Source organism: Cryptomeria japonica, chromosome 5, assembly GCF_030272615.1.
Source record: "Cryptomeria japonica chromosome 5, Sugi_1.0, whole genome shotgun sequence".
NCBI classification, from domain to species: domain Eukaryota; kingdom Viridiplantae; phylum Streptophyta; class Pinopsida; order Cupressales; family Cupressaceae; genus Cryptomeria; species Cryptomeria japonica.
In genome coordinates this window covers 889,642,021-889,658,320 of record NC_081409.1, presented here as the reverse complement: position 1 = coordinate 889,658,320, position 16,300 = coordinate 889,642,021, and the positions used below count along the sequence as shown (strand labels likewise).

The 16,300-nt window shown below is 38.5% G+C and overlaps 1 protein-coding gene across 1 annotated transcript; it reads left to right on the top strand.

Annotated features, from left to right (window-relative positions):
* Nucleotides 1–13,427: 13,427 nt before the first annotated feature.
* Nucleotides 13,428–14,009, top strand: LOC131876285 (uncharacterized). Its single transcript, XM_059221193.1, has one exon. The coding sequence runs from the start codon at nucleotides 13,428–13,430 to the stop codon at nucleotides 14,007–14,009; it is 582 nt and encodes a 193-aa protein (XP_059077176.1).
* Nucleotides 14,010–16,300: the final 2,291 nt, after the last annotated feature.

Genomic DNA, 16,300 nt, shown 5'->3' with positions numbered 1-16,300 from the left:
AGGCAATGCACAAATGTTAAAGTATGACTCCGCAAGTGTTGACCATTTTTAGATGTCTACACCTAGGTTCAATGAATCTAGACATACTCAGTAACACGACACAAGAAGCACCGTCAGTGTGTCGTCACCGCAAACAATCAGTGGATTGGTAACTCATCACAAAGTATTACCGGTTCATACAAAATACCGGTTGTTGGTTTGACAAAAATTAAGACTGGTAAGAATGTGTTATGCTGCTTTTATCCCTCGTACCACTTGAGATCTATGAACCGCTTGGGGTCAACATGCTGCTTCAGACCGGGAAACACATTCTGCAAAATCAGCAATAGTCTAAAGACTAGAATACAACATACCAGTTGGAATAGATATCGGTTGAGCTCTAGCTCATACATATAAGGGGATCTTAATGCAAGTGTGTGTCCATCAATGACAATCACAACATAAACATAAAAAATGCCAACATAATCTATATTAATATGTCTCAAGTTTTGTCTCTCTAAATCTCTATCTCTCTCTAGAAGGCACATAAATCAAGTACTGGCCTAGGTCTAGATCCCTTCCCATCTATTCTCTCGAGCTCCCTTCCTCTTCCTAACTCTAAGTTATTTATATTTTAGGTCTATAACTCAAGTAAAACATAGTCTAGTTTTGGCCCACCTTGGATGCCCTTGTGTTAAACTAAGGGCTATATAATTTTTTAGTATATTTTCTAGGTATAATCTACTTGAATAATATCTTCAGGTATAAAAATGATATATTCCTGTAGCGTCCTAAAATTGCGACACTTGCAATTTCGACTACATTTCGGTCTTCATGATGGTGACGCAACACGCAACCTGAATGGAGACCCCGAAACCTGATTATGACACTGAAAACTGCATTTTCTTGCACCCTGGCCTGAACCTCCTTTGCACCCTGTTGTCCCGGGAGGTGGGACCACAGCACCCAGCGCCCTGGTCCTTCAGGACCAGGGCGCCCAGCGCCCTAGTCCCCCAGGACCATGGCGCCCAGCGCCCTAGTCCCTGGGTCCTATTTTGGGCCCGGTCTCTTTTGGACTTCAGGTCTTTATGTTTGCAAATTGGAAAATTATCTTTCCTGGTCGGCCTAAGGTCAGGAAAATCAGTCTATCAGCCCTAATTGACAAGTATATAAACTACATTTTCCTCTCTCATATGATATGATGGAAAAAGCATGGAAACTATACTCAAGCATTCAAGCATTCAAGCATTCTTTCAAGCAATTGATCATTCTAAGTCTCCATTCAAGGCTAAGTGTTGCATTCAAGACAAGGATTCAACCATTGAAGAGGAGATCACATACTACATGCTACATACAACATACAAACATACAACAAACAACAACATCTATACCTTCACACATAAGGATACAAACATCCTTACAACAAGGTACTAGTACTTGTTTTACATTACATTTACAGCATTTCTCATTTCTTGGTTAATTCCAAAACTGGGGTTTGACCTAAGGGCAAACCCCTAATCCCTAACCCCCCAATCATCTTCGCTTTTCTGTGTGTAGGTTGCAGGTACGCGGCTGAAATTGAAGATCTGGAATCCTTGTGCAGAGACGAACAGATCCCCCTTCGTTTCGCAGATTTTTCGGAGGACCGTGTGCACGCCGGGCGCCATCGTCCTGACAACTTTTGCTCAAATTTGCAGGACAGCGCCGTATCGACATTTTACTGCTAATTCTAGGTCCGCAACTTCATCCTATATCCCTATCTCAGTTTATAAGTGAATCTTTGTCACTTTCTATGCATTCCTAGCTTAATTCTTCTATCAACATTTTTTACAAAAGAGGGTAGCCTTGCTTTCTTAACCCTTGAAACACATTTAGCATCCAATCTTGCATTGTGTGGGATTGGATCTTGTGGGTTTCAACCCCTCTTTTGAATGTAAAGTCTCTCCCCTAAGTGAAAACCATCAACCCTAGTGAATCTCCCTTCTCTCTCCTTGGAGTTGGAAGAGGGGAGAGCAACTAGGGTTCGATCGCGATTTTCCACTTTACATTTTGGTGAACCCGACGTGAACATCCTTTCTGATTATTCATAGTTAGATCTGAAAATTGGATTCCTTGATTACATTTCCATGTTTGATCTTTGGCAAAATTTTAGAGGTTAATTGCATAAAAACCCTAAATTTTCTTTTTAGTAATTAAACTTGTGAAATGTTTAATTGTTAATGCTTGTTTCAGATCTGCCCTTCTATTACAAATTATCAATTCATATTTGTGCTTTAATTTTGAAAATTAAGTGGTTAAGTGTCAAAACCCTAATTTTTGAAACCCTCTTGATTCAACCTTTGACTGATAATTTCACTAATCAAAACATCTCCAAATCAGCTGTAACTTTGGATTCCGCAATAAAATCACAATATCTTTCATCCCTGAAAATTTGGAAAAAAGTTGCGAGGACCGTGTGCACTCCGAGCGCCATTGTCCCCAACATTTTTTCTGAAATTTCGGGAGCGAGATCTTACTGTATTTTTCTGCTAAAATCCAGAATTTTGGCTGATTTTATCAATTTTAACACCTTCAAAATTACAGTCAAAGTTGGTCTAGTGATTGCTTGGATTGAGGCTTCTAATCATTCAAAAATTGTTGAAATTGAAATTTGTGTCAAAATTGTGTTTCTTACAGTCCTAAATCTGAAAAGTGTGTTATCATTCATTCGAAATTTCAGTGCTTTATTCAAATTCTTGCAATTTGTGACTTTTGAAATTAAGTGCTTAATTACAACAACTTTGATTTCCGCTTTTAGAATTGAATTTTGCGTGAAATTGAGTCAACTTTCAAATTTCAAAACTTACATTGCTCTTAGCATTCCCTCTAAAATCATAAAATTCAAAATTTCAGTTTCCCTCTATTTTTCAAAATTCAAATTTTGCATTTTTCGACAATCTTGGTAGGGTTCAATTTTGAGATTACAAATTTAATTTGGCCTATCTACAGATCATAAAATCACTCAATTTTTTCAGGTTAGCTGTAAAATCATCATAACTTTCATCCCTGCAAATTTTGAAAAAAGTTGCGAGGACCATGTGCACTCCGAGCGCCACGGTCCCGGACATTTTTTCCGAAATTTTGGGAGATTGTCCTGATTGTATTTAACAGCTTAAATCTGGAAGATTGGCTAGTTTTACTGAAATTTGCTACCTCTAAAATTCAAAATCTTCTCTCTTTCTTTAGTGCATGAGTTTTACAACAATAAGTCCTACTTACACTATTCCTGTTAGACGAAGCCTTAGAATTAAGTCTTTCCAAGGTTTAATTACTGAGGAGATGGAACCTAATTTGAATGGTCTTTTTAACGAGGACATGGGTAATTCCTCTAATCCTCTTAATGATGAAGAAGCTCTCCATGAGGTTTCTGTAGAACAACTTTCAAAATTGGATAACCAATTTGACGATTTTCGACAATAGATGTCTCAAGAATACCCTGATAGTCAAGCTCTTCCTTTAATTGAGGGTCTAAAATGTATGCTTCAAAGTGATAAGAATGGAATTGATATTTTGCGTGGTATTGCACACATTGTGGATTCAAATGTGATGCCTATGAAAAGTTGTGCTGAAACCTTAGGTTATACACAACCTCCTACTCAAGACAATCATTCTATTCCTTTGACAACTCCTATTGCTAGTATACCTACTTTTACATCAAACATAATGACTACTTCAACACAAGACATTCCTCCTATGATCACCAGTCATGGGGGCAATCCCTCTTCTTCAATTAACCCTCTTCCTTCATTCAATCCAACTTCTTCATTCATTCCTTCAATGAGTGTTCCTATTACATCTCCGCAAAGGAACATGACGCAAGGGGGCAATTCATTTAACCCTTCCATTCCTCCTTGTAGTGTTCCTCCTTTCCAATCATCTCCTATGAATAACTATCATAGTGTCCCACCACCTTACTCTCTACCTTCTTTCAATAACATAACACCTCCATCACAATCTAACACGTCTAATATGAACTCTTCGACTGAAGCGACCATTAATAATCTTGCACAAACTGTCTCTTCTTTACAGCAACAAATTGCCTCTATGAATCAATCTAAGTTTAGTGTGCCCACATTTGATGTTGCGAGCCCACTTTCTCTTGACATTGTTCGAGCTATCCCCCCTAAACATGTTGAAATTCCGCATCTGGAGCTTTATAATGGTAAGGGTGATCCTCTAACACATGTTAAGACCTTTCAAACAATATGTACTGATTTTGCTTATGACCAAAGGTTGCTTGCAAAATTGTTTACTAGAACATTAAGAGACAAAGCCCTACAATGGTATTGCTCATTGCCTTCCTATTCTATTACTTCTTTCGAACAACTTGCAAATGCTTTCATTCAACAATTTCAAAACAATATAAGTCCTAAGGTTACTTTGATTGATTTAATGCATTGCAAACAAGGTGTTAAAGAAAAAGTGACTGATTTCATTGGTAGATATAAGCATTTGTATGCTCAAATTTCCTTTCCAGTGCCTGACAATGATATTCAAAGAATCTTTATTTCTAATTTACAAAAAGATATTAGAGAAAAACTCCTGTTTTCTGAGTTTACTTCTTTCCAATAGTTGTGCGCAACTCTTCACAATTATCAACTGACTGTGAGTCAAATGGAACAATCACATCCTATGACTCCGAGTGATAAGGGTGATAGTAGTCAACAACCATTTGGGAAGTTTAAACCGAACAGAGAGTCCATTAAATTCAATGAAAACATCATCAACAACAATGTGAATGCAGCATCAGGTGTGTCTCCTATTTCTAAGTTTTTCAAGAGAGAAAGAAAGTTTACTCCTTTGAATGAATCATTGCATAGTATTATGAATAAGTTATTGGAACAAAATGTGCTTACTCTTCCTCCTATAAGGAAAATTGATCCTGCAAAGATTACTTCACCTTATTTTGATAACAAATCTTTTTGTCAATTTCATCATCAACCTGGGCATGATACTGAAAAATGTTTTGCTTTCAAGGGGAAAATTCAACATTTGATTGATAATAATACTATCTCTGTTTCTGGTGTGAATGATAAATGCAATACATCTATAGCTCCTCCTAACCAAAATCTTCATATTTTCACTAATCCATTACCTTCTCATACCTCTAATGCGATTGATACTACTGATTCCTCTGTCTCACCTGATGATCTTGTATCTATGACTCCGAATGTGATTAACTTTGTAGAGCAGCAGAACATCCCTAAAGAACCTTCCATCACATTTAATTCTAGTGAAACCATTAGGGCACCTGATGGTCCTTTATATATAGTTGCAAAAGTCAAGAACACACCTTGCCGTGGAGTGCTTATTGATCCTTCTTGTATGGTTAATGTCATTACTAAAGAATTCCTTTTTACTTTGCAATTGAATCAAGTGATCTATGACAAAACAAATGTGGTTGTGAAACTATTTGATGCATTTTCTTCTCCTGCAATTGGTTCTATTACATTACCTATTGAGGTCCGTAACAAATCCCTTGATGTGGACTTTGCTATTATTCCATCATCTGAACAATTTTGTGTGAAGCTAGGCTATCCTTGGCTATCTTCCATGAAAGCTATTGCTTCTCCTATTTAAAGGTGTTTGAAATTTCCCCATAATGGTGAAGTTGTTACTGTCAATCATAGTCTCTTTAAACCAGGTGAAAGAACTTCTAGCGTTCCTATTGATTACTTTTGGCCTAAACAATTCCAATCTCTTCCTCCGCGAAGTGATCATCTTTTCAAATCTTATCAAAAGTGGAAAACAGATATGGTCCTATCTCTAAGTGAACCTAGAACACCTAAACTTGACATTCCTATCATCCTTGAGAAGGAAGTTCTTCCTTTGAAAGATAAAACTAATGTCTTTCGTCAAGAAGATTCCCAACCCATCCCTATGGATGTGACTATGCCTATGATTGATAAACTTCCTAAAAGTAGACCTATCCCTCCTCATCATGATGGACTTGGTCTCCTTCCTAAACCAAATATTCCTCCCTTATATGGAGCAGTTCTTCCTCCTTCCTTTTATAGAGAGAAGAGACCTTCCTCTTCTCCTATTATTCAACCTAAGAGACCACAACCTAAACACCCAAGTGATAAGGATGAGAACATTCCTCCTCCTCAATCTTCTCAACTTCCTACTAAGACTAGATGAAATCGTTCTGCACGTGAACGCCGGCGAAAGCGTCGTCTTAGAGCTCAAACTTTGCGATCCCCAAAAACACCTTCAACAAGCATTATTCCATTTTCTCCTCAGCCGACGATTGAGCCGAAATCTCCTAAACATAAGATGCATGATGGTCTTGATCCTATGCGAGTTAAAGATCCTATTTTTATAAATCTTGATGATGATATAGATGAAAATGTTATTCATGATGAAAATGTTACTTCTTTACATTCTGATAGTGAATATGAACATGTTCATGTTGATAATTATCTATCTAATGAATTTTTTAAAACACTTATCCTAGCTCCTAGACAAGAACAACGTGGCTCGGAACATGAACATAGCCCTTGTTTGGATCTTGTGATAGCTCCATCTGCTGTGTTGGATGTTCCTCCTCTAGCGTGTTCCCTACCTTCCCGAAACATTGATCAGCAAGATCGGGGGGTAGATGACGTGCTAGACTAGTTTCATTAGCATAGCAGATTCTCTCCTCCTCTCTTTTGTTACTTCTTCTATATGTTATTCTCATTCTTCTATTTGTTGTCCTTAGTGTTGTCTACTTGAGGACGATGCAAAGCATTGAGATCTCTCGATCTCTCTCATGTTGACTCAAAAGACACATGTGTTCCCTTCTTCTAGGTGACCTTCCTTGATTGGGGAATGAATAACAATTATGCATACATACATATGATATACATGAATTATCATACAGCATACTGACCCCGAGGAAAGCGAAGTCACCTCGTGCTTTGTGTTTTGTGTCTATTATCCTTGGGCTTATCTCACACTTGGGGGCTAAATCCTTGTGATAACGTGCTCCTTTCCCTTTTTCATTTTCTTATATGTATCACTACCTTAAAGCAATCACCCCCGGTGAGGCGTGTGTGATCGCTTTAACGTAGGGGGGCATACATCCCGTTCATATCTTTTCAAGATACTTGAAAATTTCTTGGCAAATTTAACCTTGCCTTGAAAATTTTTGATATCTTTCTTGCATGACTCATAGTGAGGGAACCTTACTACTGACAGTCATGGTTCTCCCTCATGATCTTCCCTTTTACTTTGTCAATCGAAGTCGTAAGATCCTTAGTCCACTGGGGGCTTGGTGTATCTTGCCTCCTTGACGTGGTGAAAGTCTTTCAATGTTGTTTCCTTGTACTTTACCGGAAGTATTGGCGTACGCCTATACTCCCGCTAAAGTGGGGGCTAAATGTAGCATCCTAAAATTGCGACACTTGCAATTTCGACTACATTTCGGTCTTCACGATGGCGACGCAACACGCAACCTGAATGGAGACCCCGAAACCTGATTATGACACTGAAAACTGCATTTTCTTGCACCCTGGCCTGAACCTCCTTTGCACCCTGCTATCCCGGGAGGTGGGACCTAAGCGCCCAGCGCCCTGGTCCTTCAGGACCAGGGCACCCAGCGCCCTGGTCCCCTAGGACCATGGCGCCCATCGCCCTAGTCCCTGGGTCCTATTTTGGGCCCGGTCTCTTTTGGACTTCGGGTCTTTATGTTTGCAAATTGGAAAATTATCTTTCCTGGTCGGCCTAAGGTCGGGAAAATCAGTCTATCAGCCCTAATTGACAAGTATATAAACTACATTTTCCTCTCTCATATGATATGATGGAAAAAGCGTGGAAACTATACTCAAGCATTCAAGCATTCAAGCATTCTTTCAAGCAATTGATCATTCTAAGTCTCCATTCAAGGCTAAGTGTTGCATTCAAGACAAGGATTCAACTATTGAAGAGGAGATCACATACTACATGCTACATACAACATACAAACATACAACAAACAACAACATCTATACCTTCACACATAAGGATACAAACATCCTTACAACAAGGTACTAGTACTTGTTTTACATTACATTTACAACATTTCTCATTTCTTGGTTAATTCCAAAACCGGGGTTTGACCTAAGGGCAAACCCCTAATCCCTAACCCCCCAATCATCTTCGCTTTTCTGTGTGTAGGTTGCAGGTACGCGGCTGAAATTGAAGATCTGGAATCCTTGTGCAGAGACGAACAGATCCCCCTTCGTTTCGCGGATTTTTCGGAGGACCGTGTGCACGTCGGGCACCATCGTCCTGACAACTTTTACTCAAATTTGTAGGACAGTGTCGTATCGACATTTTACTGCTAATTCCAGGTCCGCAGCTTCATCCTATATCCCTATCTCAGTTTATAAGCGAATCTTTGTCACTTTCTATGCATTCCTAGCTTAATTCTTCTATCAACATTCTTTACAAAAGAGGGTAGCCTTGCTTTCTTAACCCTTGAAACACATTTAGCATCCAATCTTGCATTGTGTGGGATTGGATCTTGTTGGTTTCAACCCCTCTTTTGAATGTAAAGTCTCTCTCGTAAGTGAAAACCATCAACCCTAGTGAATCTCCCTTCTCTCTCCTTGGAGTTGGAAGAGGGGAGAGCAACTAGGGTTCGATCGCGATTTTCCGCTTTACAATTCCTTTGATAATTTTTCATTATTTCTAACTAGGATCAGGTTGAAGTACATTCTTATCTAAATACCTTTAGTAAACCTAGATCTTTAGATAGAACCTTGTTTACATTATTGATTCTCATTGTGTTATATTCTTAGCATCTATCCATTATTCTAGATTCACCAATATTTCATTATATCATAATTATAAGAAAAGGTCATTGGCATTTGGGAAAATGTTGTGGAAGAGTTGAAATGCAATGAGTTAGAGAAGGAGAGATTGAGAGAGAGTTGTTTGGGTAGAATGGGTTGGTGTGGGTTGTTTTTGTTATTCAATTCTCATAGAGTTCAACTAGATCAAGTGAAAATATGAATTTCAAAAAGAAGAGGCATTGATTCAAGTAGAAGTCACACTGAATAAGTTAAGGGAGAAAAAATGATAGACAAGAGATTGGGTCATTTTGGTCTAATTAAAGTTTGCAATCAAATGGATGTGGTCATATTCCTACATACTACAGAGATACGATAGATATTTGAGTGTTCTTACTGATTTTTTGATTGTCAATGCATATGTTATTTGTTTGTCCATAATATAGTTGAGAAAATAAACACTTTGTTTAATTTCTATCACATTCTAAGTTACTGTCATTATTCAAGTATCTATTAGCATTGGCAAAGATAATTTTCCTTTGTTAGGGAAAATAGACATGACTATGTAGAGGTTATTTGGATTTTTGGTTTAGGATGTGATGTCTTTTTATAATTGACTTAGACACTCAATTCGATGGTTTTAATCTAAGAAATAATTAATAGCAACTATTGAAGATGGTCATCACATGCATAGGGAGAAATTTACATTCTAAAAAAAGTGATCAAATACATCACAAAAATTGATGCAAGAAAGCAAAGTGATAACTTGAGAGATAGAGAATGTTTATGAAGTTTCAATTAAATCTAAGAGAGCACCAAATAAATCAAAATCATGTATCATAAAACAAATGGTAAAAATACAAGATATATATTTTTTACAAATACGATCAACTCTCTCCCATAAATTGTTTTTACAACATAAATACAATATTGACTAAATTTAATATTTAATATATTTTTTAATTAAAAATCTTATTAACATTATTTATCTCATTAATTTTATTTTCTTATAAATTGTAATCAACTTTTAATAAGTGGATCATTTGAAATGTCATTTCCCATGGACTACAAATCAATAAATCTCTCACAAAATTGAAAAACACTTTAATTTAGGTTAAATTTTGCTATGGATTTTTATAGAACACTTGTAAATGAAAAAAAATAGTGTTAAGAAACATATCCAAAGAAAAAATCACATTTTGTTTGAAAAAGAGGAATTTTATCATTATAGTCTATATGACTAGACCAAATGGTCAAACAATTGAAAAACATGAATGATGGTTGCACATTCAATCCTCTTAATTTTGTCTCGTGAATAGAGGGCAGCTCATGATAAAGAAATAATTTTATTTTAAAACATTTATCATTATATTTACATCCAGATGTAAAATTAATCATTACAGTAGTTTTTAATAAATCACAGACCATATACTATGATTGTCTATAAACAATGTTCTCTCTAAACAATGTTTTATCAAAATATTTGAAAGTCTTCTATTACAATTTATGCCATTTGTCCTCCCAAACAAACATTTTAAAAATAATTTCTTATATAAATAGAAAAACAACTCTCTCATAAATAAATAAATAACTATATTCTTAGTCATAAAATGCTAAATATCCTAATAAATTACACTTTCTTTGTAAAAGAGGGGTTTATCATTATACTCTTTGATGGTTGTACATTCATCAACTTATTTACTCCATAAATAGAGGGCAACTCATATAAACAAAAGTTAATGATAAATAAAAAATTTAAAAAACAATTATCATTATATTCACAACCAAATGTCATTACTCTATTATTCAATCAAACCTAAGTTAAAAAAAAAACAATTACTATTATATCTTCAGCCAGATGTCAATACTCTATTTTCAAATAAAAAATTGACCATATATCATGAAGTCAAAAATAGGGACCTCATCCCCATACAACAATGCCAAGGTGCATCACCAATACTCGCAAATGCTCTACAACTTTCCCACTCAACGCAATTTTAAATTTCTGCAATGGCTGTCACTTCTGCAGGGGAGGACTCGTCCTCCCTAAAACCTGACCCCCCTGCTAACCTACAGCTGTGTCTGGATCTGGCTCTCGTGCTGCACTGCTAGAGTGTTGGGTGGTCTCTTGCCATTGACACTTGTAATGCGGTGTTGCACGAGGTTCCCTCCCATGTGAATATTCCACATGAGACCTCCAACTTGGATTCTCTTAGCAAGGTTCCCAAGACTAATGTTGTGGGGCCTTCACCTAGGGAAGCTCAAGCGAGCACATGGAAAGGTTCTCTTGTTGGAAATACTAAGTTGGGGTCATCGACTCTGCTACCAAAGGTGACTGTTGGTGAGGATGGTCCCGAGATTTGTCTCCCCGCCAGTATTATGGATAATATCACCTCCTCCCTTCACCTCTACTTGGTGGGGAGGTTCTTGGCCTTCAAACCCATGATAGATATGGTTAGAAGATGGGTTGGTTCCAGATGGAAACTAAAAGGTAGTGTCTCTGTCTCTGCTATGTCGGGTGGGCTCTTTCTATTCAGATTCACTGTAGAAGAAGACTTTATTTACATCATGTCTAGTTCATGGTCTTACAACAAACACTTCTTAGGTCTCTCTAAGTGGAAGCCAAGGTTTGACCCTAGTGCAAACCTCCTCACACTGGCGTCAATATGGATCAAACTCCCTAGCCTCCCTTTGGAGTTCTGGGATGACACCATTTTTAGATGGATTGGCAAATCTTTTGGTCAGTTCATTGATGCTGATAATGTGACAATGCATAAGTCCAGACTCATTTATGCTTGCCTATGTGTGAATGTGGTTGTTAACAACCCCCTCCCTAACTTCATAGCTCTCAAATATAAATGGGGTAAATGGAAACAGTCTATTGTCTATGAGAACGCCTCCCTTTATTTTCAAAGGTGTGGAAAACATGGTCATGTAATAGCTGATTGCCCGACCCCTCCGCCTCCAGAGGAAAAAATGAAGGAGAAGTTGTCCTCCCTGGGTATTGCCAATGTGGAGGTAACTCAAAATGTTACCCCACCCCCCCAATCCCCCGGATACTGACAATATTGAGGATCAAATCAAGGTCTTGAAGGGAAGGGATGGTCCTCAAGATACTATTGAGGAGGGCTACCCCTTCTTGGAAGGTATTCTTAATATGATGAAGACCCCTGACCCCAAGGTGACACCTCCCTCCTCAGGGAGATGCTTGGACTCGGACTTAGAAGAGGAAGAGATCTCCCAAAGGAAGGTAGAACAAGAAGGACTGAGAGCTAAAGATTTCTTCAAAGAGAAGAAAGGGGACAACGAGACCACTTTGTTTGTGCTCAAGTAGCTGAATCCCAATACTATGGGAGGAAACGAGAGAAGTATATGGTGCATAGGGGTTGGGCCCACACCTGCCAAAGTGAATGTCCTAGATCTAACCTCCTCTTCTTCTACTACTAGATCTAGAAGGGAGATCATTGTTCTCTCTCACGGAAGTCGTTCTGTCCCATCTTCACTTGTGGATAAAGAGAAAGAGGAATGGAAAGAACCCAAAAGAAAAACTAGAGGAAATAAGAAGGTGGATGTTGGAAACAACTCTAAACCAGGTAGACCCTCTGAGAGGACCCTCAGAACTAAGGTAATGGCTAGAGAAATTGCTAGTGGATGACAATTAACTCTGGAGACATCTCAAAAAGGCAAGAAATGAAGTTCCTTTCATGGAACTTAATGGGCTTAAACAACCCCCAGAAGAAGTATGCTCTTAAGCAATGCATAGCTACCAATAAGGTTGATATTATTCTAAACCAAGAGGTGAAAATGACCTATCAAAAATTTTCCACTCTTGTGGACAATATATGGCCAGGTGTTGCCTTCTCTTATAGTGAGGCGGAAGGTGCTTCAGGGGGAATTGCTACTCTCTAGAATAAAAGAAAGCTAGATGGGCACGTTGTTGGCCTTTCTCACAACTTTCTTACTACCAAGTTCACTATGAACAACTTCTCATGGTGCTTCTTCAACATTTACGCTCCTAATACTAGATATGGTCGGGCTCTGGTCTTGGAGGAAATCACTACTTTCATGACTAATAATAGGGAGGCAATGATCATGTTAGCCGGTGACTTTAACACCCCTCTTTTCCCTCCGAGAAGTTAGGAGGTCTAACTAATTACAGTGATAGAATGCTTGAATTTGCTGACTTCATTCGAAATAACGAGTTATTTGATCTTGACCTTTAAGGGAATCCTTTCACCTAGTCTAACAATAGAAAAGGCTCTAATTTGATTCAGGTCAGATTGGATAGGTTTTTTTATCTCTGCCAAGTGGGACCTTGGCAACAATTCCTTTCTCTTATGTCTCCCTCGCTCTATCTCTGACCATTCCCCGATCCTCCTTTTGTGGGTTGATAGGTCAGTCTCAAGTCCCATACCCTTTAGGTATGAGATTATGTGGCACTCTCACCCAGACTTCAAATAGTGTATCCAAAATTGGTGGAACTCCCTTGTTCAAGGTTCTGCTATGTTTAGAATCACTAAAAAGATGGGGATAATCAAAAGAGAGTTCAGACCCTAGAGTAAATCTTCATTTGGTGATATCTTCAAGACAAAGAAGGAGGCTAAAACCAATTTGGACCACCTCTAAAGAACCATTGCGAAGGGGATCACCTCAATGGATATCCACAAAGAGGAGGAATATTGGAGACAAAAATGGAAAGAAATCATAAGCCTTGAAGACATCTACTGGAAGCAAAGATCCAAAATCCAGTGGTTAACTGAGGGGGATAGGGACACCTCCTTCTTTCACAGGTATGCTTCAAAGCACAAAAGGAGAAACACTATCCATTCCATTTTCAATAATAGAAATGAAGAGTTGGTGGGGAATAGCGAGATTGGTCAATGGGATTCTCTATACTTTGATAATGCTTACACTAATGAAAAGGCGAGCGAACCTACTGAGGTTAGTGATAAGATTCTCAATCTTATCCTTCAAGTCCTGAATGATGTTGACAATGAGCTGCTGATGAGCCGTGTATCTGAAGATGAATTTAAAGAGGCAGTTTTTGCGATGGATGCCTTTAGGGCCCCTAGACCTGACGACTTCCCTCCAGCTTTCTTTCAGGAGTTCTGGGAAACTGTGAAGTATGACTTAATCAAAGCTACCAAAGATTTCATTCGCCCTGGGAACCTTCGGAATAAATTGAATAACACTTTCATTATTTTGGTTCCCAAAGTTCCTAAACCAAAGTTTTGATGAATACTAAGAGGGGGGGAGGTGAATTAGTATGCCAAAAATCTCTGCACTAAAACACTTAAACAGTCTGAAGACAAACCGGTAAAACAGTTTAACAGACAGACCGGTTATCACACATGCAAACCAAAATGCAAGTAAACCATTCACCCACAAAAGCAATACAACCATAACACAAGATATTTGATGTGGAAACCCAAATGGGAAAAACCACGGTGAGATGGAACTCACAAGTCACTATCTGCAGAATAGAAACCAGACCGGTTAAGGTCAGATTGGTTAAGGTCTTACAATGTTCTTCACCAGAACATATCCTGTTAGGAATCTCAATCTCTATTAGGAGATAAGTCCGATTAAAGACTACCTTGTTAGAGGATTTTAGATTCACAAAGGTGAACCACCTTGTTAGAGGATTTTACAAAGGCATTTGGGCCTACTTAGTTAAGGGCTACAAACTTGTCAAAGATGTGAGTAATCAACAAGTGTCTAATCTATCTAATAGCACAAACTGCTTGGTTAGATCCAGTATTGCTCACAATTAATGCATTCCAACATTACTTCAGTCTTCTCTATCTCTCTCTCAATTACAACTTTATCTTCTCAGATAATACTTTGTGAAAATGTTTGGGACGAGGGCACGGGTGCAGCTGTCCTAATTCTACCCCTGAAACTGCTCCTGAAACTGTTGTTTTGCAACCTGGAAAGTTGTCCGAACTGTCGAAAACTTGCTGTCTGACAGAGGAACCAGGGCGCCCAACGCCTTTGTCCTAGGGACCAGGGCACCCAGCACCCCTATCCTGGCAGGACCAGGGCGCCCCACGCCCCTGTCCTAGTCTTTTGCTCTGAAACTTGGTGTGTTGTTCAGTCTCCGTATGCTTCTTCTGAATCTGCAACTTGCGGCGTCGTCTGAATCCCGAAATCTGCACTTATATCTGAAAAGGTGTTTTGGGCGGCTGTATAGGGTTTTGCCATAGTCAAACCCCCGCTTTGGTGATTTCCACCTCCATGAATAGCCAAGTTGTATTGTAAAAGTAATGTGTGTGCAGACCTTGTGTGTGTGCAAGATCCTAAAATGCAAGTAAGCAAACTAGAGCAACCTAGAAAGTAAACCCTAATTGCTTGTAAATGATAATGTAAATGCTCCAAATCAAGATGCAAAGTGATCTAAAGCATGAATGCAAGTGATATAATGAAGCTTATGCAAAGACATGAAAACAACATGAAATCATACCCAACCCCAAGGGAGGGGTACAAGCCAATCTTCAGTCGGTGATCCCCTATTGTTCTTCAATGTCTTCCAAGCCCTAAGTGGATGAATGAAATTGATGAATGCTTGATGGATGAATGTTGAATGTTGCTGAAGTCTTCAAAGATCTGCTCTTTTGCTGCATATGAGGTTCCTGAAAACAAAATTCGGATCCTTTCAAATGAAGAAAGAGAGCTCCTATGTATGAAACCCTAGGTCTTGATTTCAACTTTTGGCCAACCTAGAGGTTGAATCTCCCACCAATTTCTTGGGGTTAAGCTTTATTTTATGATTGGATCGTGCTCCTAAAATTTTGGGAAAAATGTTTGGGACCGTGTGCACTCCGAGCGCCATGGTCCTCTCCGGGCGCCATGGTCCCGACAACTTTTCACCAAATTTTCAGGGTCGTCGAATATGATGATTTTAGAGAGAATCCCGAAGTTACAGCTGATTTCAAGATGTTTTGACCCTCGAAATTAGGCCTTAAAGTTCAAAATAGGACCTAATTAGGGTTTTATATTAAATGATGTATTGGAAGAATAAAATGAAAGGGGCACACTTTAATGAAAAGGGCCCAACTTTATGATATGGGAGATGATAAAATAGAACCTTAGACCTAATTAATTTAATTAATTAAGTGCTAAAGGGGAAATGCAATGCAAAATGCAAAATGCACCAAGGCGGGTGCTAAACTAGGTGTGAAATTGTACCACCCTAGCAAGTGCGTACAATTTACGATGCTACATTTAGCCCCCACTTTAGCGGTCATATGAGTACTACGTGCATATGCAAGCTAAAGTATAGGAAAGTAAACATTATTTGAAAAAGGATATATCCATAAGTTTGTCGAACGAAGCCCCCAGCGGTATCTGCAGTACACAGTTAGGAACCGCACCCTACAAAACACACGTTAGATCACAAAATCACCTAATGCTTACTAAGGAAGGTGATGAAAATTTGAGGGTAGCTATATGCCCCCCCCTGTTTCGGCTTGCTAATTTTAGTGAGTTGAAACAGGGTATCATGTTTACCACTTTGAATTGTTAAA